Source organism: Geospiza fortis, unplaced genomic scaffold (genome assembly GCF_000277835.1).
Source record: "Geospiza fortis unplaced genomic scaffold, GeoFor_1.0 scaffold114, whole genome shotgun sequence".
NCBI classification, from domain to species: domain Eukaryota; kingdom Metazoa; phylum Chordata; class Aves; order Passeriformes; family Thraupidae; genus Geospiza; species Geospiza fortis.
This window is the reverse complement of record NW_005054383.1, coordinates 3,215,909-3,239,575: the sequence shown is the minus strand read 5'-3', so window position 1 is coordinate 3,239,575 and position 23,667 is coordinate 3,215,909. Positions and strand designations below refer to the sequence as shown.

General features: G+C 47.1%; 1 protein-coding gene across 2 annotated transcripts in view; it reads left to right on the top strand.

The window, feature by feature from the left end:
* The first annotated feature begins 6,815 nt into the window (after positions 1 to 6,815).
* Positions 6,816 to 23,667, top strand: part of GSG1L (GSG1 like) — a 57,694-nt gene continuing 40,842 nt past the window's right edge. For both annotated transcript variants that reach the window (XR_004082180.1, XM_031060494.1), the window contains exon 1: positions 6,816 to 7,116. Coding sequence is in view for 1 of the 2 variants with exons in the window: in XM_031060494.1 (XP_030916354.1) it covers positions 6,816 to 7,116 (301 nt within the window). In the remaining variant the exon portion in view is untranslated. The remainder of the gene's footprint in view (positions 7,117 to 23,667) is intronic.

The following is a 23,667-nucleotide window of genomic DNA, read 5'->3' as shown; positions in this document are numbered from 1 at the left end:
AAGGAAGGGGTTGGAAAGAGGAAATATTCATGACCAGCTGTGAAGCTGGAAATACAGCTCCCAAGCTGAGCAGTCAGTATGGTGCTGCTGAACATTTCCTTCCTGTAGCTCCATTCCCATTTAAGCTCCCAGAAGATTCATAACATTTTCCCTTTGAAGAATTGCTCTCTCATTCTGCCCCTTTGCTGAGGTCAGAGAGTTCATGCAGACCTGTGAGAGTGGTCTTTGATAGCAGGCAGCTGCAGCTCTGTCCTTTTATCTCATTGTGGTCTCCAAAGCAGCCTTCCTCTGCTCCAGCCCTCCCTGCTCTCTGCTATCACTCAGCTCAGTGTCCTGCTCGTCCTCCAGGTTGCTCATCTATCTCCTCCCTCCTGCTGCTCTCCAGACAGGCTGATGGCTGGCATTCTCCCTCTTTCTGCCAAGTCCTGGCCTTCACTCCTTCTTCTGCCATCTGCTACAACTTCATTGTGAGATTTCACATTGTTCAGAGCCCCATTCTGCTGGATTTGGTTTGCTGCCTCAGAAGACCCTCAGTTTGGGGGATGTCTCTCCCCATGACCCTTTGTGCCATTTTGGGGCAGTCTTACCCAGGCTTTCTCAAGCAGTTTGGCATTTTCTTAGCCACTTCTGCATCCTCATTTCCCTCACTTTTCCTTCCATGCACTGTGAAAAGCTGTCCCCAGCCAGGCAGGAGCTCTCCAAGCACCAGCCTGTCTTCTGCCTGCTGACCTTTTCTCTTCCCCTTGGAACAGTTATGCAATTACCTGCCTTAGCTCTGGAGACACATCTTGGCCACTGCGTTTTGCTTTCAGTATTGATCTCTTGATTTTTAGTTTGGTTGCTTTGTCTTCTGCTCTGCTCCTGGGGGAGAGATTTCTGCTCAAATTGAGGTCTGCTACTGAAAGGTTTCAAACCTGCTGGCTGTGTGTATAAATTTGGTGTGCTGTATAACTTCTCTGTCAATGTAGACCAAATGCAGTGTCCTGTTACACTCAGCTCCCAGAGCCAGCCTGACCCTCCTGCCTCCCTGCCCTCACCTTCAGCATCACCACCCTGATGGGATCACAGGCACATCCCAGGGGCTCTTGGTGCCCTGGCTTGGAATACATCCCCATGTGCACCCATTTTCTGCATGGCCCCATCAAAAAACCATCCCTGCATCTAAGCAGCCTCTTCTACTCTGCTCTGGTAAAGTCTATTTCCCCAAGTGCATTTTGCTCCAGGTACAGAGCTTTCTCAAACAAATCTCCCTGATCACTCCTTTCTGAACTAAAATCCCGCTGCAAATCATGATCTACTACTTAAAATGCCTGGACATATGGATGAATCCTAATAATGGGGAAAAAATACATGGACATACAAATAAGCAACATTATTCTTCGTATAAATGACACCAAATGCACACGGTTTGCTCCTTTGCCAGGCAGAAACTGAACATTATAAACATTTAAATGTTCTAGCTTCTGTCCCTAAAAATACATTGATAAGAGAAGGGAAGAAATGTCTTTAAAAACACAACAAGGAAGTAATATAAACGAATTCATCTGTAGTTAGTGGATTAGGCACTTCCAAAAGCACAGTGGGATATGACAATATATAACTTTATATGAATATGGAAATCAGATGCCTGGCTTATGTTTGAGTAATGAACCCTTTGACATTTCTCAGCACTGCTCTGTTTGTTGCGCCCACTTTTTGCTCTCATGCCAGGCCAGGGTGCCCAGCAATATTGAAAGACTCACGAGCTGCCATTAAGGCTTTGATGTACAAGAATGCTTCTTTAATTACAGCAATAAAGAGTGAAGTAGGATCTGCTTTTAGAGCTCTTCTTAAGTGGGCCTGCAACTCCTTGTAACAACTTAAGACATGTCAAAGCTAGCCTTAACAAAGAGTACTAAATGTTAATTAAACTTTCCTCTTAATCCAATCCAACTGTCAATTGTGAGGAAATAATTCTTGTAACTCTAAGACAGAAAAATTTATAATTCAGGATCAAAAGGAGGATAGTATGATACTTAATTCACTCCCACCATAGGTGGGCAGATGTAAATAGCTGGTTGGGAATTGCCTCAGGAATGTTGTTCTTGCTCAGCCCTGACCTTTTGGACTGCCTCTTCAGGCCATCAGCCAGCCAGCTCCCCCAGACACGAATCAAGGCATGACTCAGACCTGTCACTTCTTTTCATCTCCCTTGCTCTCCAGCAGCTGCTGGAAGAATTAAATGCAGATAGCAGATGAGTATAAATCTGCTGGCATCCCAGTCCCACCCAGCTGTGACACCAAGAGCAGAGCTGGCTGGTGGATCTGATGTGTTTGGGACACTCAGGGAGCCTGGTGGATGGATCTGATGGACCTGATGCTCTTTGGGACACTCAGGGAGCCTGTGTGCTGCAGGAGGGTGCCTGCAGTCCCTGAGTGGCACAGCCAGGATGGGCAATGCTGATTACAGAGAGGGCACTCAGGGATGGCTTATATACTGTCCAGTGATGCTGGACCAAGGAAATTTTTATGGGAGAGGCAACAGTTTATTTTACCACTTTCATTTCTGTCAAGATTACTAAAGGTCTCTGCTACAGTACTGTCAGAAATCATTTTTTGCCTGGTTGCTTTAGGAACAGGGAGAATTTCCTGAGCAATCTTCTTGTCCTTGCCTACATGCCCACAAGCAAAGTACGTGAAAGACACCCTGCAAGTCATGAGTTAAAGTGAAGACCAAGGTTTCCTGTGGTATCAATATTCTGCCCACCTTCATGTGGACCCCTGGGGGCTGGCCATTTGCTGAGGGCTTAATTTCTGTCAGAAAATCAGGATTGTCTCTGAGCAGCATCTCTGAGATGAGCTGGACTGTGCAGCCCAGGCTGTGTGCTCAGAGTGCCAAGCATCACTGCTGAACACAGACTGCTCTGGGCCAGAGCTCTGAGGAAAAGATAAAAACTGGGGTGAAAACAGCAAAAAGGAGCCTGAGTCTGGAGTGGAGAGAACACAAACTTCACAGCTGGGTAACACAGTCTGGGGGAATATGGACAGTATTTCCATCCCAGCCCTCTTCTCCAAACATAAAAATTAAACCCATTAAGTGACTGAGGTCAAGAGAAATTTCCCATTTTGCTGGACAGAGCAGAGACAGGGGAGGTGTATTGGGGGCACACCAATAATTCATATTTACCCTGGAAAGAGAGCAAGAGAAAGATGAGCTATGCAGAACTCTATGTCAAGGGAGGAAAATTCCAACTAGAAAAGGAGATTTTGAGCCATTTGCAAGACAAATGAATTGAACAAGTGAATGCTGCGGCTCTGTGGTATTGAGGAAAAGCAAAGAGGAGCTGCCAGGAGGGGTCCAGTCCAAAGTGGCAGGAGGAGCTGGGAAATCCAGTCCAGTGACAGCTGAAAAGGACAAAATAAACACATGAGGAAGCCCAGGAGGAGAGAGCTGTAAGAAATGAAAATTTAAATAAAACTATAGGAGGTTTAAAATGTTGATTTAAATCCAGCATATAATCCCATGCATTTGACATTGCTGGTTCAAATAAATACCCAGACTGAGCTCACCATGTCCCCATCAGCACCAGAGGACCCAAAAGTAGGGCTTCCTCTCACTTTAGTGAATGGTGCCTCTGTTTTCCACTAGTGCAAAACAGAGCCTGATTGAAAGATTCCTTTTGCAAAAGCTATCATTATTTTAAATCCTCCCGGGCAAATTGTTTTTGTACACAGTAAACACTGAGTAATAACAATTTACACTGATCCTATAAGAAATTCTAAAGGAAAAGGAGTTACAATAACCTGGCAAGGTAATTTTTCTCACAACATCAGATAAAAGTTATTACTGCAAAAAGGTTTTTAAAGATTCTTGTAACCACAACCTGAAAACTACATCTCTGTAGCATTCAAACCCTTCTAAGTTATCATCAAAGATAATACCACATAAATACTACTTAATCCAGGCATCTGAACTGCCTTCTGCAACATATGCATGATCTTTCCATTTTTATACACAACAAATCTGATAAACAGAGATTATATAAAGAGAAGTCATTGGAGTATTACAGCATGAGCATAGCACAGAATAGTTTCCTTCTTCTCAAGTAATCCCAATAATGAACAAAAAAACTGGTTTCTTTTAGGAAAAAGAAAATTATTCATATTAAAATATTCTCTGACCGAGCCTACTTTACTTTCTGCTCAGTTTTTTTAAGTGCTTAAGATTCTAAAAGTTCTGTATCACAAAACAAACCAAATTTCTGCTTTATTTTGTGGGTTTTTTTCTTTTTTACTGCCACCACGTCAGTTCTCAACAGCTCTGCCAATCTGAAAAACAAGAATGAAGAAGATAAGGAGGAACGGAAATAGAAATATCTTTTAGGATTAGGAGTAAAAACAAAATGTAGGAAGTATTTAGGACAAAATTATCCCCAAAAACAAAAGTCTTGGATGCCCACCCGTCAGGGAGATGGGCAGAGGGAGAAGCAGAGTGTGCAGGTGTTGGTGCTGCAGGCCAGCAAACACAATTCACAGGGCAATAGATAGAGAGAATTTGTGAGAAAAGAGCTGTAAAGACCTATATTCACACTTGGAGAAGTGTGATGATTCAGATGCTGGCAGCCACTTGAAAGACAGTCCTGAAGAACAGCACCAGCTATCTTGTGAAGGCTTTCTGTCAAAGTTTCAAGTGCTTTGTTTATTCCTGTTAGCAAGTGGATAACCCTGAGAAATACAGGACCAGCACAAATGCATTACTGAGTAAATGTCCTAAACATAAAAATAATTGAAATAATAATCCCGTGGTCCTCTGAATAGCTATCACCTCAATTTCTTGCATGCAATTAAAAGCAAGGAAAGAATGCTGATTATTTGGCTGCAAGGGCTGGGATGGGAAGAGGTGCTCTGCAAGTCCAACAGGACAAGGAGAGGCACTCTGCTAGTGCAGAGCACAGGGAAAAACCTGGCACTGAGGAGGTGGCACCCATCAGGCACACGCAGGAATGGGCAAGGCAAAGCCTTTGGGTACAAAGTTATTTCATCAAACTCGCAGAGCTGCCATCACAATTGTTCTCACAGAACCCTGTGAGTTTTCTCACAAACGTTTTCTATTATCTTTCCAGTTTATTTATAACAAAAAATGACCAAAGCCAAGTGAGTGTAGAAATAGTGGGAAATCTCGTCAACACTTGGGCTCAGACATTTGGGACAGGCACCAAAAAGAGCCATGAGTTCTGTGGCTACCTGTAAGGGGCATCAGGAAGGCAGGAACAGGTCCTGGAAGCCTTGAGGACAAATTTCACCTCATCATCCTTGGCTTTCTCAAGGACCTGGAGGAGCTGCCCCCCATGTCCTATCAGCAAAGCATAGCAGCCGCTCTGCCTGTGGGTTCATGGGCACTGTCCTGTCTGTCAGTGTGAGCCTGCTTGGCTACGTGGATATTTCCAGGATATTGGATATTTCCAATAGTGGATATTTCCAGGGAAAGCCACTGCTGGGCTGCTCTGAGAGGCCCCTGCAAGGAGTCCAAACTAGGCTGGAAGGAAACCCCACTCAGAAGGCACAAACAGCTTCTTCACCGCAGAAAAATGTGTCCATCCACCAAGGGACAGAAACTTATTGTGTGACAAGTGTGGCGACCTCAGTGCTGGACAGAGGGTCTCATGGGTTGTGCCTCCACCACCCCCAGGTGCTCTGCTCCTCAGGGCACTCAGCAGAGAGCTCTGAGCAATGTGCAGGAGGGTCAGAAACTCTATGAGCCAGCTGGACATCGTGAGAGGACCATGCACTTCTATTTGGAAATGGGATATTGAGTATTAACTGCTCCCTGCTCTCAGCACTGCCATGTGGTGAATAAAGCCCGGGATGTGCTCTAATTAACTCTGTCCGTCTGCACAAAGTAGGACCTACAAAATTTCCTCCCGATTCACTTCAACCAAAACATCTGCAAGAGCAGGGTCTGGGAATGAAAGCCTGGGCAAGGGGCTCTGCTTGGTGTTGTGAAACATGTGGGTTTCACACATCACACACTTTCAAATCTAAATTCCTCGGGGGCTGCCAGAGAAAGCCTCTGAAGAAAGAGATTTGCACCAATATGCCGAAAGCAGAATCAAGCCCGGGATTTACTCCTCTCTAGCTCAGAGCAGAAATGCTAAAGTACCACTCCACCCCTCCTCCTCCTCCTGGACGAATCTCTACCTCGGGGTACACGAAAAATGCCTTTCGCAGCTCCACATAATAACAACATTAATAATAATAATACTAATTCTTGTCGGGACTGAGACGTGACGCCTCCCGCAGGCCGGCTGTGCTGCAGTGGGCTCGGAGCCGTGCCGGGCACGGCGGTGGCAGCGGGTGGCAGCGGGTGGCAGCTGTCCCTGCCTGCTCCTGCCCATCCTACGGGAGCAGGGCACAGCGAGCCTGGCAGCCTGCAGGTGTCTCCCGGCGGAGGAGGCTGCGGAGCCCCTCGGGAGGATGATGTGCGGTGGCCGAGCAGATGTTCACTCGCCTCTGGGGCTCCTCGGCAGGCAGAGCCGCTCCGCTGCCCTCAGCGCGCTGAAGCTCCGCGGCTGCGAGGGATCGGCCCCGCTGCCGCGCCGGCAGCTGCTCCTCTAACCAACAAAGGCAGGGTTTCAAGTCAAGGGGAAGAATGGGAGTCTGGCTGCAGAGCTTCCTTCACCGCTTCAGCAGCAGATTGGAAGAAGCTGAGAGTTTTGATGCCTGGACAACTGGATTCTGAATCGTGAGAGGCTTTGAAACCCACCCCCCCCTCCCAAATAAAACAAACCCCTTTGACTTCTTCTCTCAGCAGGAGGGGGAGGGAGGGCGGATTTACCATGAAGACAAATCGAAGATGCAGAGCCCTGCTAGCAGTGAGTCTGAATCTGATGGCTCTCCTCTTCTCTACAACAGCTTTTATCACGACCCACTGGTGTGAGGGCACACAGAGGGTCCCCAAGCCGAGCTGTGGGAAAGAGAAGAAGACAAACTGCCTCAACTACGGCGGGAATGAGACTGCAAATGAGACGAACCAGAATGTGGTTCATTACAGCTGGGAGACGGGAGATGACCGCTTCCTTTTCAGGTATTTCCACACTGGGATCTGGTACTCCTGTGAGGAAAATATCAATGCTGCTGGTAAGTATAAAACAACTTCCTCCCAGCCTGCGTTGCTTTGTGTTCGCCTCGGCGCGATAAGCGACGGGCAAGCCGTACCTTAGAGCAGAGAGAGGCAGGGGTTTAACAGTTCTTTGTGGAAAAGCAACCTGTTTCCTGCGGGAGCAGGGGTTCGCTTGTTTACCTGCTGGCTGCTGCAGGCTCTGAGCTCTCCAGCCGAGCCCCGGAGCAGCAGCGAGTGCCGCCGGGCGGGCACTGCAGCCCCGGGCGGGCAGCGCTCCCGAGCGCACGGCGCTGCTCCGGCAGCTCCGACAGACATCCCACGGCAGCCATCCCCGGGACAGCGGGCTGAGGGGCAGGGAGAGCACAAAGGTCACGGGTTTTACCAGCTTTTGCCTGTTTTCTGCTCTGCCTGAAGTGAATGACCGCCCGCCAGCCCTCCCTGGGGTGTGTGGTTATTGAGCAGAGAAATGCAGTTAAAGGGCTCAACTGGGCACAAGAAAGCTCATTTCTGTTCCCTGCTCAGCCATTGACTTGCTGGGAAGAACTCAAAAAGACATCTCTCCAGCTTATCAGTGCATTCATTTCCTCTGCTGTAGCCTGGCACTTCCCAAGGAATAAAACACTGGAGGGTGGACGGCAGGCAGCTGCCCTGGGACCGGTTTGAGTCTCAGCAGATGCAAACTGACAGCCCCTGCTCCCAGAGCTGTCTGCTAGAGCTAACATCCACACTCTGCTTTTGAAAGAGCTCTTTTCTAGATTGTGTAACTGAAAAATAGAGTTTACAGATGTGACTCAGTAGGAGATGATGGGTGGTGATACTTGTTCCTCACTGGGCTGTTCCCATCCCATCCCATCCTGCCACTGCCCTAGGAGTAGATCAGAGAGTTGGTCCTTCACTGCTGAGAGAGAGGAACAGTTAACCATTGATATGTTACTCTCTGAAAACACAGCCTCTCTGGTAATGGGAAGTTTAGGGTAGAATTCTGGTAAAATTGATAGAATTCTCTGTGAGGATGTACTATTAAATGGGGCAAACCTGGGGAAGTGCTCTCAGCCTGTTTCATCCCAAGGGGTTGTGTATTCTCCCTGGTGGTTTTGAGGAGAGTACTTGCAGAATTATTTGCTTATTAAAACTCAATTTAATGTTAAAAAAGGAAAGTTCATGAACTCCAGCCTTGGGACTGCAACGGCTCCAGGCTGAAATGAGAGCACCAAAGCAACACTCTTGATGTTAGAAAGAAAAACACAGAAAAAAGCTGATTTGTCTTACTGATTTGGGAATCAGCTTAGGCCACAGCAGCCTGAGTGAGCAGCCTAAGACTCTCTGGCTTTTTGAGCATTTTAGCTGGTGTTGGCATGATCAAGGATGCCCATATTTCTGGCACATACTGAAATCCTTCCAAGTCCAGATTTATGTGTGAGATAAGTTGTAACTGTGTGACTCTAGCCCACTCAGAAAAGTGAGTTATCTGTGGGAGAAGAGAAACACAGAGATCTATTCTGTACTGGGTAAACAAAGCTGTGCTGTAGTGGGTGATTTCAGGAGAGAGCTGGAAGCCAGCTTTAAAAAGTTATGGTGAGAGCAGGAGAGAAGGGGCTGCTTCTCCTTCCCCACACCCCCACAGCAGCTCAGTCAGTGTTTCCTCTTATCTGAAACTCTTCAGTTATCAGACTAGGAGTGACCAACCTTTGGAAATAACCCAGGCAGGTACAGGGATATACTGGCTTAGACAGACAGCTGCCTCTTTCAGATTTACCATATCTTCTCCTGGGAAGGACAGGAACAATGTAATGGACACGGGTCTAAATTTGTCCCTAATAGTGCCAACATAAAATACCCGACAGCTTTTCACTCAGACTGATGGGTTTGGAATGCCAGACTGTCAGAGTGTTGTCATGGCCTCTTGCAGCCTGACTGATGATCATTTTATCTGAGCTGCAGGGCCCTGAGGCACAAGGCTGTGCTTACACAGACACAGCCCCACTCCAGCTCCCTGTGAAGAATCCACCCCAGAGGCTCATCCCCCACCCTCAGCACACCTGCTGAGCCCAGTCCTGCAGGCATCACAAGTCACAGGGTCATGGGTGTGTGTTTAAATTGTAATTAATTGCATTAATTCTGTTATATAGTGGTGTCTTCAATTAGCCCAAGTCCCCAGCTCAGATATGCACTGTCAATAGCATCTTTCTTAAAGCTCTACCAGCAGCACTCTGAAGTGACTGCAGCAGCAGCCTTGCTCCAGGCAAAGTCCCTTCCCCAGTCACTCCCAGCCTCACACTTTGTCAGCAGAACATATGGCCAGAGCCCATGGTCAGCACCATTCCCACAGCTCCCATCCCATCCCATCCCGATTCCTCCCTGACTCACTGATGTCTGAATTTAGGCAAAGTGAGAGGAGACCTCGTCACAGTCTGTACCTGCCTCATGAGGGGAAGAGGAAGGTCAGGCACTGGTCTCTTCTGTGACAGGACCCAAGGGAATGGCCTCAAGTTGTGTCAGGGCAGGTTTCGGTTGGATATTGGGAAAAGGCTCTTTCCCCAGAGGGTGTTTGGGCACTGGAACAGGCTGCCCAAGGTACTGGTCCCAGACACTCCTGGAGGCTGCCAGAGCTCCAGGAGTGTCTGCACAGCACCCTCAGGCACAGGGTGGGATTGTTGGGGTGTCTGTGCAGGGCCAGGAGCTGGATTTGATGATCCCTGTGGGTCTGTGCTGGATCCCACCAGGCACAGGTGAATGCCAGGAACTCTCTGTGTGATCATGGCACTGCCAAAACTCTCCAGAGCCTCCAAACTTCCACAGCTATGAGCCACATTCTTCCTCCAGCCACCAGGCTTTTGATTTCTCTCTCCTCCAGCCACACTGTCAAAACTTTCTGCTCCCTGCACTGGTGCAGCTGCAACACAGCAGTTCTTGTAGTGCCAACAGAAGCAGCTCCCAGCAGGCTGATGGGAGCAGCATTCCAGGGTTTCCAGTGGGCTGGAGAGGCTGGGACTCAGTCACACCTTAAAATGACATTTAAGCAGCAAGCAAACACATTTCTGAGTGTCTTCTCCTTGTCCCTGTTTATCTGCAATGTGCATTTAGATTCCAGAGGCTGAGGTGCGAGCAGCATGCCATCCACTTTGTGCAGAGCCCAGTGGAGCGTGCCTGCCTCTTGGTGCCAGTTTCTGCTTTCCCCTGACAGCTCTAACAGAGATTGAATGCTGTGATTATTTCTGAAATAATTTGTGAATCTAGAGTTTATTTTTATCCAGCATGTCTAGGACAGCTCAAGAATTCAAAAAGCATTTTGCACCTGAGAAATGTAATTGTGAATCCCCTCTGGGAAAAGAGGGACTGGAGCATTTCTATTTCATTGCTGGGGGAGTCCTGTAATTATTTAGCACAATTTCTGACTCAAAAGTGTGCTGAATCCCATCTAGCAGAAAGAGGTTCTCCCTTTCAGGGTGGGTTCAGTGCTTGGGATGCCACACAGGTGGAGGTGCCTTCTGTAGGAGCAACACACCCAACCTCAGAAGGTGATGAGGATAAAGCTCTGCAGATTGAGCTGCTCATGGCATGCCCTCCCAGACTGCACTTAGGGCCTCCTCCTGGGCTCTGAACTCCTTGGCCAGGGCCAGATGCCTCAGAGCCAAGCTCACCAGCCTTTAATTTCTTTTTAAATGTGACTTTGGGCACGTATCTTGTTGCACACACAGAGTCTGTGCTTGGGCACCTCACAAGGCACCACAACAGTGCTGCACTGACAGCAGCAGTGGTGAACCTGCTGTGGATTCCATGACTCAAGAACACACATGCCACGAAAAAATTAGCACATTAAGTAGGCAAGGTGGCATATCAAATTCTAAAGGGGAGTTTGAGAGTAGGAAGTAGCTTGAGTTGCTGGGAAGCAATGAGAAGTCAGCCAGTTTTGCTCAATTGTGTGTTTGCTTTGATGTTCATAGAAAAACCCATGAACTCAGACCTTGCTTTAGTTGCCAGTGAACAGACAAGCTCAGTATTAACATCCACAGCTAGAGGGAATAGCAGCTGCCCAGCTGCATTTTAGCAGTACTGTCCCATTAAATAAACACAGATGCTCACCATGCTCCCCAGAAATCAGAAGAGTAGGAATGGGTATGCATGGCTTGTTTTGTGGGTCTGGATTGAATTTTTTGGAGGGCAAGGGGCCTGTAGCCTTTTGTGTGCTCTATGCCACCTGTTACTCCTGAAGGAGGAAATGGGAGAGTGGAATTTAGATTGGATGTAAAAATCAAAACGGGTCACAGGTGTGGGCTCTGAATGTGCTTGAGTAGGAGCCAGAGAGGGAGAGGGGTCTCTCCTGTAGAATTGAGTAAATCTGTGCGTGCCATAAACACCAGAACTTGCCCCAGCTTTCCCAGTTGCAGAGTGGAGTTTCTCCTGCAGAAATGAGTAAAACACAGAAGTTGCTCTTGCCTTTCCCAGCTGCAGAGTGGAGTTTCTCCTGCAGAAATGAGTAAATCTGTGCCATAAACAGCAGAAGTTGCTCTTGCCTTTCCCAGCTGCAGAGTGGTTCTGCAGCACCTCTGTCCCCCGCCCCTGTGATAATCACACATCACAGTGATTCACCACAGGTGGCTGCCAGAGAGGGGCTGGGCAGAAGTACCTTGTGAGTATATAATTAAAAGCAAGAGGACTTGGGAATTCTTGCTGGATTATGAGAAATACAATATAATTGGCATGACTGAAACCTGGCAGGTTTATTCGCATGACTGGAATGTAAAAATTGCTGGTTCTAAATTGTTAGGAAGGAAAGAGTGGTAAAAGGAGAGGAGGAGGTAGAGCTCTGTATTAAAGATAAAATTTCCAGTGCTAGAGGAACTGAACCCAGGGGGCTAGGATAATCTCCATCTGAGGATGTTGAAATAATTGGTACATGAAAATGCAGGGTTAGAAGAATCTGTACATCAGTATTTTAAAGAAAAGTGGAAAAAAAATTGTACAGGCCACTTGACCCAGGGATTTTAGGACAGTTTTCTGAGAAAGCACTCATTTCATGGCCACAAATAGGTTTTATCAAAGGTAGGGGTTTATTAAAGGTAAATCATTTACCAAGATGAATCACTTCTCAGACAAGGGTAATGGATTAGACTCAGTCTCTGTGGATTTGCAAAAAAAGATTTGGTGGAATTTCCAGTGAAAATTCTTTCCAGAAGAGCTGCAGAGAGTGGGAAGGATGGGGAGAACAGAGGGAGAGGCAGGCAGGCTCCACACTGAACAGCCTGAGCTCCAGGCTGGACAGAATGCCCAGGGCACAGAGATGTCCCATTGGTGGGGATCAAGTGACAATGACAGAGCTCAGACAACACACACCATTGACTGCTTCCATGATTCCAGAACAAAAAGGCATAACAGAGAAAAAATAAATACTCCTTCCTGCAGAGATCCCTGCCAGGGAATGTTGAAAAGGCCAAAATTGGGAATTGCATGGATCCAGAGAGCAAACCTCCATTCCTGTCACTGACAGGATGATCTTAGAGCAATCCCCAAAGTGTTGCTGCAGTTCTGGTGTGACAAGGGGAGCACAGGAGCAGAATCACCCTGTGCCCACCCCTTTGTTCTTCCCTAAATATCTGTCACTGGCTTCCCTAAATATCTGTCACTGCAGACAACACAAAGACAGTGGAGCAGAGAGACCTTTTGCATCAACCTGTGTTGCAGATTCACTTTATTGATTATCATTGGGATAAATAGATTGTAAACTGACTAAAGAACAGTCTTACAAGGAGACTGTGGCAAGTAATACAAAAGGGAGAATTATCCCAATGGAGGCCAGATGTTTCTAGCTGTCCTCAAATTTGCTTTTGGAACTGATTCTGTTATTTCTGGGATTAGCAATCAAGGAAAAAAAAGGAGCTGAGGATACAATTTGTGTCATCTAAAGAAATAAAGGCGAGATGAATCCTGCAGCCAGCCCGTGACCATCAGCAAATGCAGGTGTCTATGCCCAGACTGATCAACATCCTCATTACAGAGGAGCACTCCTTGGGAGGTTACACTGCTCCTCCTGTGGGATCAGCTGAGCCCTGGGATTAAGTGTTTGCCTCATTGGCCAAAAGAGAATCTGTCTAAGACCTTGCAATTCCCAACACAGAAGTTTTAATTTGAAGAGAATAATCCTGCTTTGAATGCGCCTCTTACGTACATGCCACACGAAATCTGGGAATATTGGCATTACAGAGGAGAGATTTTTCTGCATAACTGAAAATGTGAGCTGGCCTGATAGAGTTGTAAGAGCAGCATTACATTTTAAAGAAGGTTAAAAGCACCAGATGCCAAGGCCTAAAGCTCTGTGAGGTCACAGGTAGGTGTCAATTGCAGGGGGAAGAGAAGAACCAAGTTGGGGGCCGGTGTTTGTCTTTGTGGGGGCTGGGAGCATAAAAAAAGAGATTATTCTAGGGAAAAATCAGCACCACAGGCAACACCAGTGTGTTTTGTAAACGCCATGGTGCATGGGTATGGTAAGAAAAAGGGGGAGGTGAAATAGGTGCAGTGGGATTTCCAAGCTAGTTAAGGAGAAGAGAATCTCCTTCAAGAAAAGAAAGCTGGTGTTCTGTAGTGTACCAGACTGAAGAGCTAGAGGGGATGTAGTGATAACTTACACATGTATGGATAAAGAAAATAAAATTACTTAAATAATTCATAATTGGGGAGGGAAAAGTGTCAATCCAAGGACAGGTTCCTGCAGAGTATGTCTGGACCTCACCTCCACAGAGGGCAGTGTGAGCAAAGGAAACCCAGGGGCTGAAATGGAGCCTTCCAAAGTGCCAGGAAGAGCTGCAGGAGAGAAGAGGAGTGTTTCTGGCATGAGGAAGCTTGGAGTGAGTCCTGCATAGCTGATGTGTTGGTGTTTTAGGAGGTCTGGAAGGAGCCTTCTTGCCTCAGTGCCTGCTCTGTGACATCCCTGCCCCGGGGGAGCTGCTGGGCACCAGTGGGAGCCAAGGAAAAAATAGCTGCTGACTGGGTGCCCATCACGTTTTCTGGAGGTTTTAATGCCTTGTCTCATCTGAAGCAGCAGAAACTGGCTCCAGGTGGAGGCAGTGTGTGAGGAGGCTGCTCTGCCACTGCTGACATTATTCCAGCTGCTCAGGATCTAATTGGTATGGCTGCTCATGCACTGAACATTAAACTGATGATCTAATTTGGGATCAGAAGGGAAATCTCCCTCAGGCTAGATATCAGGGAGAGTAACAAATTTTTGCCTTCCTTAACAGCACGGGAAGGATCCATTGCAGAAAAGCACTTGTGAACTCCTCCTAACAAATCCCTGGTATTTTGCTTTCAGGATGAGATAGGTCTGGCCATAGGAATTTACAGATTTATTCGTGTTCCTCACGAGGACTCTTGCTCCCTTCCTGTGGTACATGATAGCTGTGATTTCTGTGCTGGTGATTGCTTTATTGCAGACATTCAGGTTTTTATAGCATGTTGGGGATATTTTGTGTCTGCGGTGCTCTGGGAGTTTTGGATTTTAGGTCCTCCTGAACCTGCTGGGCAGACTAGCTGTGTGAACATCTATCATCCATAAAACATGGACATAAAGTCCCTGCAGGCTGAGCCTCATAACAGAGCAAAGTAAGGGACCAGGCAGCTAACTACTCCTTATTAGATATGTTACTGTTCCTCATGAGTGTTTGGATGTGTCTGTTCTCAGCCATTTAACCCAGTAGCCTTAGAGGAAACATCTGAGGAGTTCTGGTGGCTCCTTGTAAATGGGATAAACTTCAAAGTGTTGGAAGATTAACACACAGGTCCCAGATTTCAAAGGGAACTGAGATGCCTTACCTGAGTGTCAGTGCAAAATATGAACAGATGCTTTCAGGGCTGAGGAAATGCATAAGGGATGGAAGATCAATGACTGTGGTACCCCCGTGGGTTTTAAATTACACCAGACTCAATCCTGATGTTAAAACTTTCCTTATGGGGGGTTAGGAGAACTGGCTGACTGGCAGATCTTACAATTGGGATGTACACTTTGTTGTGATTCAACAACTGATAATTAAGTGCTGCTCAGCCCCTCACTCACTCCTGCCCCAGAGGGCTGGGGAGGAGAGCCAGAGAAAGGCAACAACAGTCGGTTGAGATAAGAACAGCTTAATAAATAAAATACAACAACAAGTAATAAAAATAGAGAAAAGGGGTGAGAAAGGACTAAAACCTCCCAAAAAGTGTTGCACAGTGCAGCTGCTCACTGCTGCCCAGCCCAGCCCAAAGCAGTGACTGGCTGCTCCCAGCAAACTCTGCCCAGTTTACACACTGAGCATCACATTCTAAGGTCTGGAATATCTCCCTGGCCAGCTCAGGTCAGCTGTCCTGGCCATGCCCCCTCCCACTTTTTGTGCACCTCCTGAGTGGCAGAGCATGAGGCATTGCAAAGCCCTTGATCTGGGCAAGCCCTGCTCAGCAACGCCCAAGGAACCTCTGTGTTATCAGCACTGTTCTCATCCTAAACCAACACTCAGCCCTGTGCCTGCTGCGGGAACCAAATGGACTCTGTCCCTGCTGAAACCAGGATGGCAGGGAATAGGGCTGCTGAAACCAGGACCCTCTGTGAGTCACAAATTGGTGTGACATCAGTGTTCTTGCTGCTAAACCAAAAGGCAATATCAGCCTTTGCTGATCTAGCTTAGGAAGGAATACAAAAGCCAGTGAGCAATAAGAAGCAGATGTAATTACTGTGGAATGACATGGCTTGTTTCTGCATGTTTCTAGTCACAGGCAACCAAAATCCACCTGCCTGTGTTCCACCTTCCATTTGGCTACAAAAAGGGCTCAAACCATGCTCACAATGTGGAAAATCAAATGAGAGGTAGAGACATTTCACCATGCTTAGACTCACTAGGTTTGGCGAGACCAAAAAACTTCATCATTCAGCATGATTTCATTGTGCATCGCCCAGGCAGACAAAAAACAATAGTGAGAAATTTGTTTTAAATTTATTGGGTACATGCCTGGGAATGAGGTTCACAACAGGAAATGCAAGCACAACTTTTTCACTTGATTTCCAAAACTGGATATTAATTTCCAGTGTGCTGCAGTTCACTTCCTTTAAAAGTCATGGAGAAAAGGTTAAAGTTACCTGTTTCCATACCCCAAGCCAGGTGTTCCTGCCTGGAAAAACAGGAAATCTCAACCCAAAGAGTAGCCAGGGCAGGCACAGGAGGATGGGAGAAGGAAAGACTTCATACAGTGAGGGACATACAGCAGCTACATCTCTGTGAAGAGCATTGGGGTTTGTCTTTCCCAGCTTTCTGGGTGTATCAGTGATCCTGGACTGCCAATATCTACTTTACTTTGGCATATTTACATTGGCTATGGGTCAGCACAGTGTGTCACCCCTGGGATGAGCAGGTGAAACCCTCCCCTTCCCATTGTACAGCTTCAAAAGCTTAAATCAACTCAGAGCTCCTTGATTTAATGAAGTCAGCTCTAATTTGACACCAAAATCATTGAAAACCTCTCTCAGCACTGCTGTTCCCCCGATTTTCACAATCACTTGGAAACCCAACCTCCTTCCCAGCTCTCCAAATGATGGATGTGTGTATACATCCTCCAGGTCTTACCAAGATAATCAGCTGAATCTTGTGACTTGGCTGGCTTTCAATTAGACATGATTTGAGAGCAGCCCGTGGAGATGTTTGCTTTGAGATGCTGGGGAAGATTTTTCACATCAGGGAGAGTTGCAGCCTGGAAGAAGCAGTTGCCATGGCATAGTCCCAGGCAGCAGCACCAGCATTCCCAGCTCTGCCCACACTCCCTGCCCTGCACAGCCCTTCCCTGCTCCAACCCCCCAGGAGGGAACCCCACCGTGGGAATGGGACCTCAGGGGTAAAATTAGCAACATTCCTTCGGGAATGTGCAAACTGAGGAGAAGTGCACCGCGCCTGAAATGGAAAAGTGGGAAGCTTTGCATTTTCCCACTTGGAGACGTAGGAAGTTGGAAGGGGTTGGGTTTGCTGAAGGAGAACAGCAGCACAACATTCAGGTTTAAAAGCAATCCCAAAGGCAATACAGACTGTGAGTAATCCCTGAGAAATTGGGCAAATTCTCAAGATATTTAGAGGTAGAAGAAATGTTGATGGGCAGCAGCAATGAGTGGCAGCTGTCAGAGGAAGAGAAAATAATTATCTGCGTAGTTCAAGACATATTTTTATGCAATTCTGTGTGAGCTTGTTTATTTTCCAGAAGAAAATATCGCCCCAGCAAAATCAACAGGGTGAACTGGAAAATGTTGATTTTACTGATTAACACTCAATTTTTCGTTAGGGGAAAAAAAAGTCAATTAAGTGCTCTGAGACGACTTTAAACAAAGTTTGCATATTTCAGTTGGTAATTAACCTGATCCAACTCACTTTGAGTGAGCCTATTAACCTGTATTTTCCCTCATGTAGCGCTTTTTTTCACTGAAGTTGTGTTAGAGTCCTCAGCCTCGTCTAGGCTGGGATCCCTTGAGGGTTATATCTTTTTTTAGACAAATACAATGATTTTACTCTCAGTAGATGATGTGGGATCTCATCAGAATCACATGACTCCAGATATAATTGGAGAGATAAAGATGTGCTAGGGCCTAGTAGGAAAAAAAGGGGACCTTGTCTGTCGTAGGCTGGGAGCCAGGGTGTTACTAAAAGGGAATGTTGTTTAAAAGAAATTTCATCATTTAAATTTCCATCATAACTGCACTCTTGAACTCGTAAAATTTTATGCAGAGTAAGTGGATACAGACAGCTTTTCTTTCTTCTTTTTTTTCACGAGATGAAAAGCAGAGTTATAACAGAGTTCAGCCAGAAGTACCAGATTTCTTTTAAGTCAATTTATTTAACTTGAATATTTTCAAACCGTGTCATTGCAAGACATACAAAGTAGGATTTTTCAGGGTTGTTTTTATTTTGCTGCTGTCATTACTAATCAGGCATTTTCCCCTGGCTCAGAGAGGAAAGAACTCAGGAATGCAGGACCAATAAGCAGGACCCAGAACATCAAATTCTGCTCTTTGCTATGACAACAGCCATGTTAGAAACAGAATATTGTCTTGAAGTGCTTTTTTGGTGTTTTTTCTGCCCTCTTCCTTATTTCCAGCCTAAACCACCAGGCTCCTAGGCTGGGTGAGGTTCTGAGGAGAAAACAAATCACACCTTTAAGGTGGAAGAAGAAGTAGAGTGTGGGTCTCCCAAAGGCTTGAAGGCAGAGGGCACTCAGGGCTTGGATGAACATCTGTGTGCTGGAGTTCAGACCCAATTTCTGTGCACCCAGACCTGCTTTCAGCTGCCCTGTGCAGCTCTCTAATTCCACAGGCCCAGCAGTAATTCCAGGAATTCCAGGGAGGAAGCCCCAGCCAGGCATGTGTGATGTACCCACAAGGTGGGCAGGGCAGGGCCCTGGAGCCAGCAAACCATGAGACCTGATGGTTCTTTAGGACCTGTTTGTCTCGATTTTCTGGCAGGGTTGAACCTGGGGGAACTTGGACTTTCTTTAGGCTAGAGAGGAGCTGAATTCTGAGCTCTGCCTTGATGTGAGGATTTGCCTCCAGCAGAGTCCCAGCTGGCCCTGTGTGTGTGACACTGACCCTTCAGTGGGGCAGGTGATGGAGCTCCTCCACTTTGCAGGGAAAGGGAGGTGTCTGGGGACTCACCCACCCACCATGGGTGACCCCTCCAGCCTGTGCAGCCCTTGCCAGCAGTGCCCCCTCCCCTCCCTGCCCCAACACAGCTCTGCCCCGGCAGGCCTGCCCTGCACAGCCTGCTGCTTCTTCCTCAAGGGTGTGCCCTGCACAGCCTGCTGCTTCTTCCTCAAGGGTCTGCCCTGCACGGCCTGCTGCTTCTTCCTCAAGGGTCTGCCCTACACGGCCTGCTGCTTCTTCCTCAAGGATGTGCCCTGCACAGCCTTCTGCTTCCTCCTCGAGGGCCTGCCCTACACGGCCTGCTGCTTCCCCCTCAAGGGTCTGCCCTGCATAGCCTTCTGCTTCTTCCTCAAGGGCCTGCCCTGCACAGCCTGCTGCTTCCCCCTCAAGGGTCTGACTCTGCACATGGGAGGCAGTATCCATCATGAGAACGTGCACAGGCTTGGAAAAGTTGGGAGCTCAGGACTCCCCAGCATGTTGTGAGCAAGGAGGAGGAGGAGGAGGAGGCCTACTCAGTCTCTTATCAGTCCCTTATCAGTCCCTCTGGTGCTGGAAACGCCACAGCCCAGACTCAGCCCAGTGGGCCACAGATGCGAGCTGCTCCTCTGGTGTTCAGTCCAGAGCAGGTTTAAACAGGTCCAAAAAAACAGTCCAGGGAACTTCTTTGCCTCAGCTGGAATGTGGAGGAGTGAGTGCAGTGTCTGAAAACAAACTGCTGCTTCTTCTCTCCCCCCTTCACTCTCTGGAACAAGGCTTAAAGGTGCAAAACTTATTATTCAGCATAAACAGAACGAGATGATTTGGGATAAAAGCATCATATAGTCAACCTAGGACATTCCACCCCTTATCCCCATATCGTCAGCTTACTACTAAAACTAATATAAATTCTAACTCAACAAACACATACATTGTACATCCAATACACAGCTATACACAGACAATGGCAGTAACATTCAGCAAACAGTGATATTTACACATAGGTCTCACCCAACAATCAGATCTCCCTGAGGTACACATCGTGTTCTTCCATCTTTTTGCATTATCCACCATGTGCAACCCGGTCCCTGAGCAGAAACAACCCCACGAATGGGTTTGCCTGTACTCGAGGCAGAATTGATCCAAATTGTCTTCCCTAACAAACCTCTGACATGCATCACTGGGACTTTGTCTCCATCTATGCAAGTAAGACATAGAGATCATCTCCTAGTACTGCCACAACTTCCTCTGTGTCCTGCCACTGATGGATCAAATCCACACCTTCCTCTGTTCCCCAACACCACACAGCATCCCAAAGCTGAGCTTTCTTCAGCACACACTGCCCTGGAGCTGGGAAGCATTCACCCTGCAGAGCTGAGGGAGCTTCCTCAGCTGCATGGGATGGGGAAGTCCCACAGAGTTTGTCTGAGAGGATGCTGAGCATGATCCCAGGAATCTTAATGAAACCCCAGGGAATTCCTTTTCCTTCACCTGTTTGCTGCTGGGCCTTTCCCATCCAGGCTGGACACACACACATACGTGTGCAAGCCTGACACTGATGTCTGTGACCACACAGACCCTCAGAGCACCAAACTCGCTCCTCTTCCTCCTCTGCCTGCCCATCTCTGCAGATCCTGCTGGAACACCTCCACCTGTTCCCACTGCAGATTCATGGGGACATCCCACTGGTGGTCCCTCAGATATTTTCATGAGCTCTGCATCTGTTACCCACACAGCCTCAAGACTCTTCCCCACCCACCAGCTCAGTCTTTCCAGATGTGTCTCCTCCCACTCTCTGGCTGCTCCAGCTTGAAATTCCACAGCAAATTACAAACACTCATAGACATGCACATATACAGAATTTGATTAATTAATTAGGATTGACTAGCCACAGATAAACTTCGGACTCTTGCTATCCCCCAGTCCTGCAGATCCCTGTGACATGTCCCCTCCTTGGGATGTCCCCTCCTTGGGAAGGCCAGCAGAAGCACAGCAGAGCCCCTGCAGGGTCAGGGTGATTAGGAGGAGTGTGTTTGCAAGGATTTGCACAGGTGATGTTTTTACCTCACCCTCAGGAAGCCTTAGAAGAAGCTGGTGCAAAGTGCTTTGCCCATGGCTGCTCAGGTGCTGGTCAGCCCTCTCTGCTCAGCCTCCAGCAGCTCCCTGTCACTGCTGAGCTCCTCTCAGCCCCAAGTGCACTGCTCATGGCCACTGCTCCTGTGTGCAAGTGCAGAGAATTCCAGCCAGTTCCCACCTCTTCTTTCTGCTTGAGTGAAGAGCAGGAGAGGTCACTCCTTGGCTTTCTTCCCTGTCAGGATCACAGCCACAAACAGGGGAGGGCAGGGCTCTCAGGGGATGAATCCCAGAGACTCTTCTTGTTGCTCCTCTGAACAGTCTTTTGTATATTCTCTAAAGACTCTCCAGGAGCCTGGTTGTGGGGAGAAGATGCATCTGGAAAAGGACAGCACAGCAGGATAAACTCTGCCAAGTCTAAAATTAAACTTAAGAGGGCTTAAGAGATCAGTTATACAAGATACCCAAAAATAACTTAGAATAAATCCTAAGAGGAACAGTGAAAGCACTGCTGACATCTTCAGTTCTCAGCGAGATGCATGTCTGCATGTGCAAGTGTGACTGTGCTTTATAAATACCACCAGTGGCTACCATTGAAAATGGAAGAGGGTTTTCCAGCGCTCCAGCAGCAGGAACAACAAAGGGAAGAGTCAGGAACTGCTTGTGCAGCTCCTACTGTGACCTTCAGCAGCAAGCCAAGCACAATCAGTCATTGAAAGTGAGGTGGCGTCAGGCTCTTCTCTGTCTCCATTCTTTTTGCTATGGCTCCTAGAGGACTTTTTCTGGACATTCCAGCACTTTCTGTCCATGATATTTAAACTGGAGGTCTCACCACGGGGAGAGATGGTGTTCTGGACAAGCTGAGTGGGAGGGAGGAAGGGGGTGCTCATTCCTCCCAGCAGCCTGTGACCACCCTCTCCTCTCTCCTGCAGCCAAACACTGGTAACTCTGTCCCCTGCCAGGTGGCTGAAAGGCACCACCAGCTCTCAGAGCAGCCTGTGCAGTTTTTCCAGTAGCAAAGGCCATTCCTCTTTGCCTTTCTTGGGATAACATTCTGGAGAGCCAGGTATTTGTTAAAGTTTCCAGTAACAGGGCCTTGAATTCACTGTAACACAAGTGAGGCATGATCACCGAGACAGCTTGAAGTCAGGTTCAAATAAAACTGTGATAAAAGTAATAACTTACATCTGACAAAAGAAACCACAAAAACCAGAGCCAAACCACATATCCATATGGCTAGAATGAAAAATCCTGCTTAATCTGCTTATATCAAGTCCAAATCTAGAGGTCACTCTCCCTATATTCCCTTGATTTTATGTCAATAAAATTCCTGAAAAACCTCATACCCTTAAATTCAGAGGCTCTGGATGAGAATGTTTTCTACGTACACCTTAGTATCTTTCATAGTCATAGTCCATTTCCTTATCTGGATTTCTTGGTCAGGAACCTAAAGTAAAGAACCTGGGGGGAGCTGGGCTTGTTCACGTCCCTACAAGCAAAGGGTGACTGCAGTGATGCCAGAGCAGCTACAGAAGTTTGGGTTGGGTATCAGGAAACACTTCTCCAGAAGTGGACCAGAGTGGGAAGAAAGTCCATCTCTGAGTCACTAAGGGATGGGTATTACCATCCTCAGAGCATTTCAGAATTTGGGTGGGAAAATCATGTCCTGCTCTGAACAGGAAATGTGCAGGGCTGGTAATTTCTGTGATCCATCAGGTATCTTTCCATCTGTCTGCCCCAAAACTTACTGACACTCCTTCTGCCCAGATAGAGCCTAGATATCTGGAAACAGAGATGGTGCTTTGGCAAGCCAAGTGTCACTTCCTTTTCTTGGCTGTCCTCTGGACTCACAGAGTAGAAATCCTTCCCCTGGACATTTCAAAATGTGCATGTCAGTGTCAAGTGAACCTTTTCTTTTATAGCTACTTGTACAAAGACAATAGACTATGTACACATCACCTCTCAGTGTATTTAGCATGGATTTAAAACTGCAAAAAGTAAATAAAAAGTAGTAATAATAGCATTAAAATAATATATTCTTATGTCAGCACAGCTATCATTTGAATGATTGCATTTATCTCAATCTTGCCAGCAAACACACCAGAAAGGTGAACACTTTATATTGCTTTTTATGTATACTGAACTACAAATAAGAAAAAAATTCACTGACTTCACCATCACTGTGGCATTTCACTGTTTATTCTTTTTTAATGGCTCACCTTTCCTAAATTAGTCTTTTGAACTTTGTAATTAAAAATGAGCAAAGCTAATTAAAAAAAAAAAAAACAGCCTAGTCCTATAACTGCCTTTGCATCAATTACAGTCTTGAAGGGCAAAATGGATTTTATTCCATGACCTCTGGCAGATGTGCTAGCACTCCTTGGAGCACATCATATCAAAAGGAACACATACACTTGGTGGAGGGATGCACCCAGGGCAGAGGAGTTATTTGATCATCTTTGGTTACCTGCAGAAGTAAAAAGAAAGGTCAAAGCATCCACCCTAAGATACATTTCCTGTTCAGAAACCCCTCAAGAATTCCTGCAAGGGCAAAGGTTTAAACCCTAGGTTAGGGGTCCTAAACAGAGGGAATTTAATTTACAGTGGAGCAAAGGCTGTGATGCTCAGAGCAAGGCATTTGCCTGCTTTTGAAACTATTTTTTAAACCATTTATACATTTCCTTAGCTTCGTTGTGCTTCAGGTTTTGTCTGTCATGTGTGTCACATCTGTGTATGGAGAGCTCTGTGCCCATGGCAGTGCCCCAGCACTGGGAGCTTTGGTCACTCTGGGTGGGGCATTGTGTGGTGATGAGAAGGTAAAAGTGTGGGTGAGAGGGGCCCATGCCCTGCCGGTTTGTCCCTGTGCCACCCCAGCCAGAGC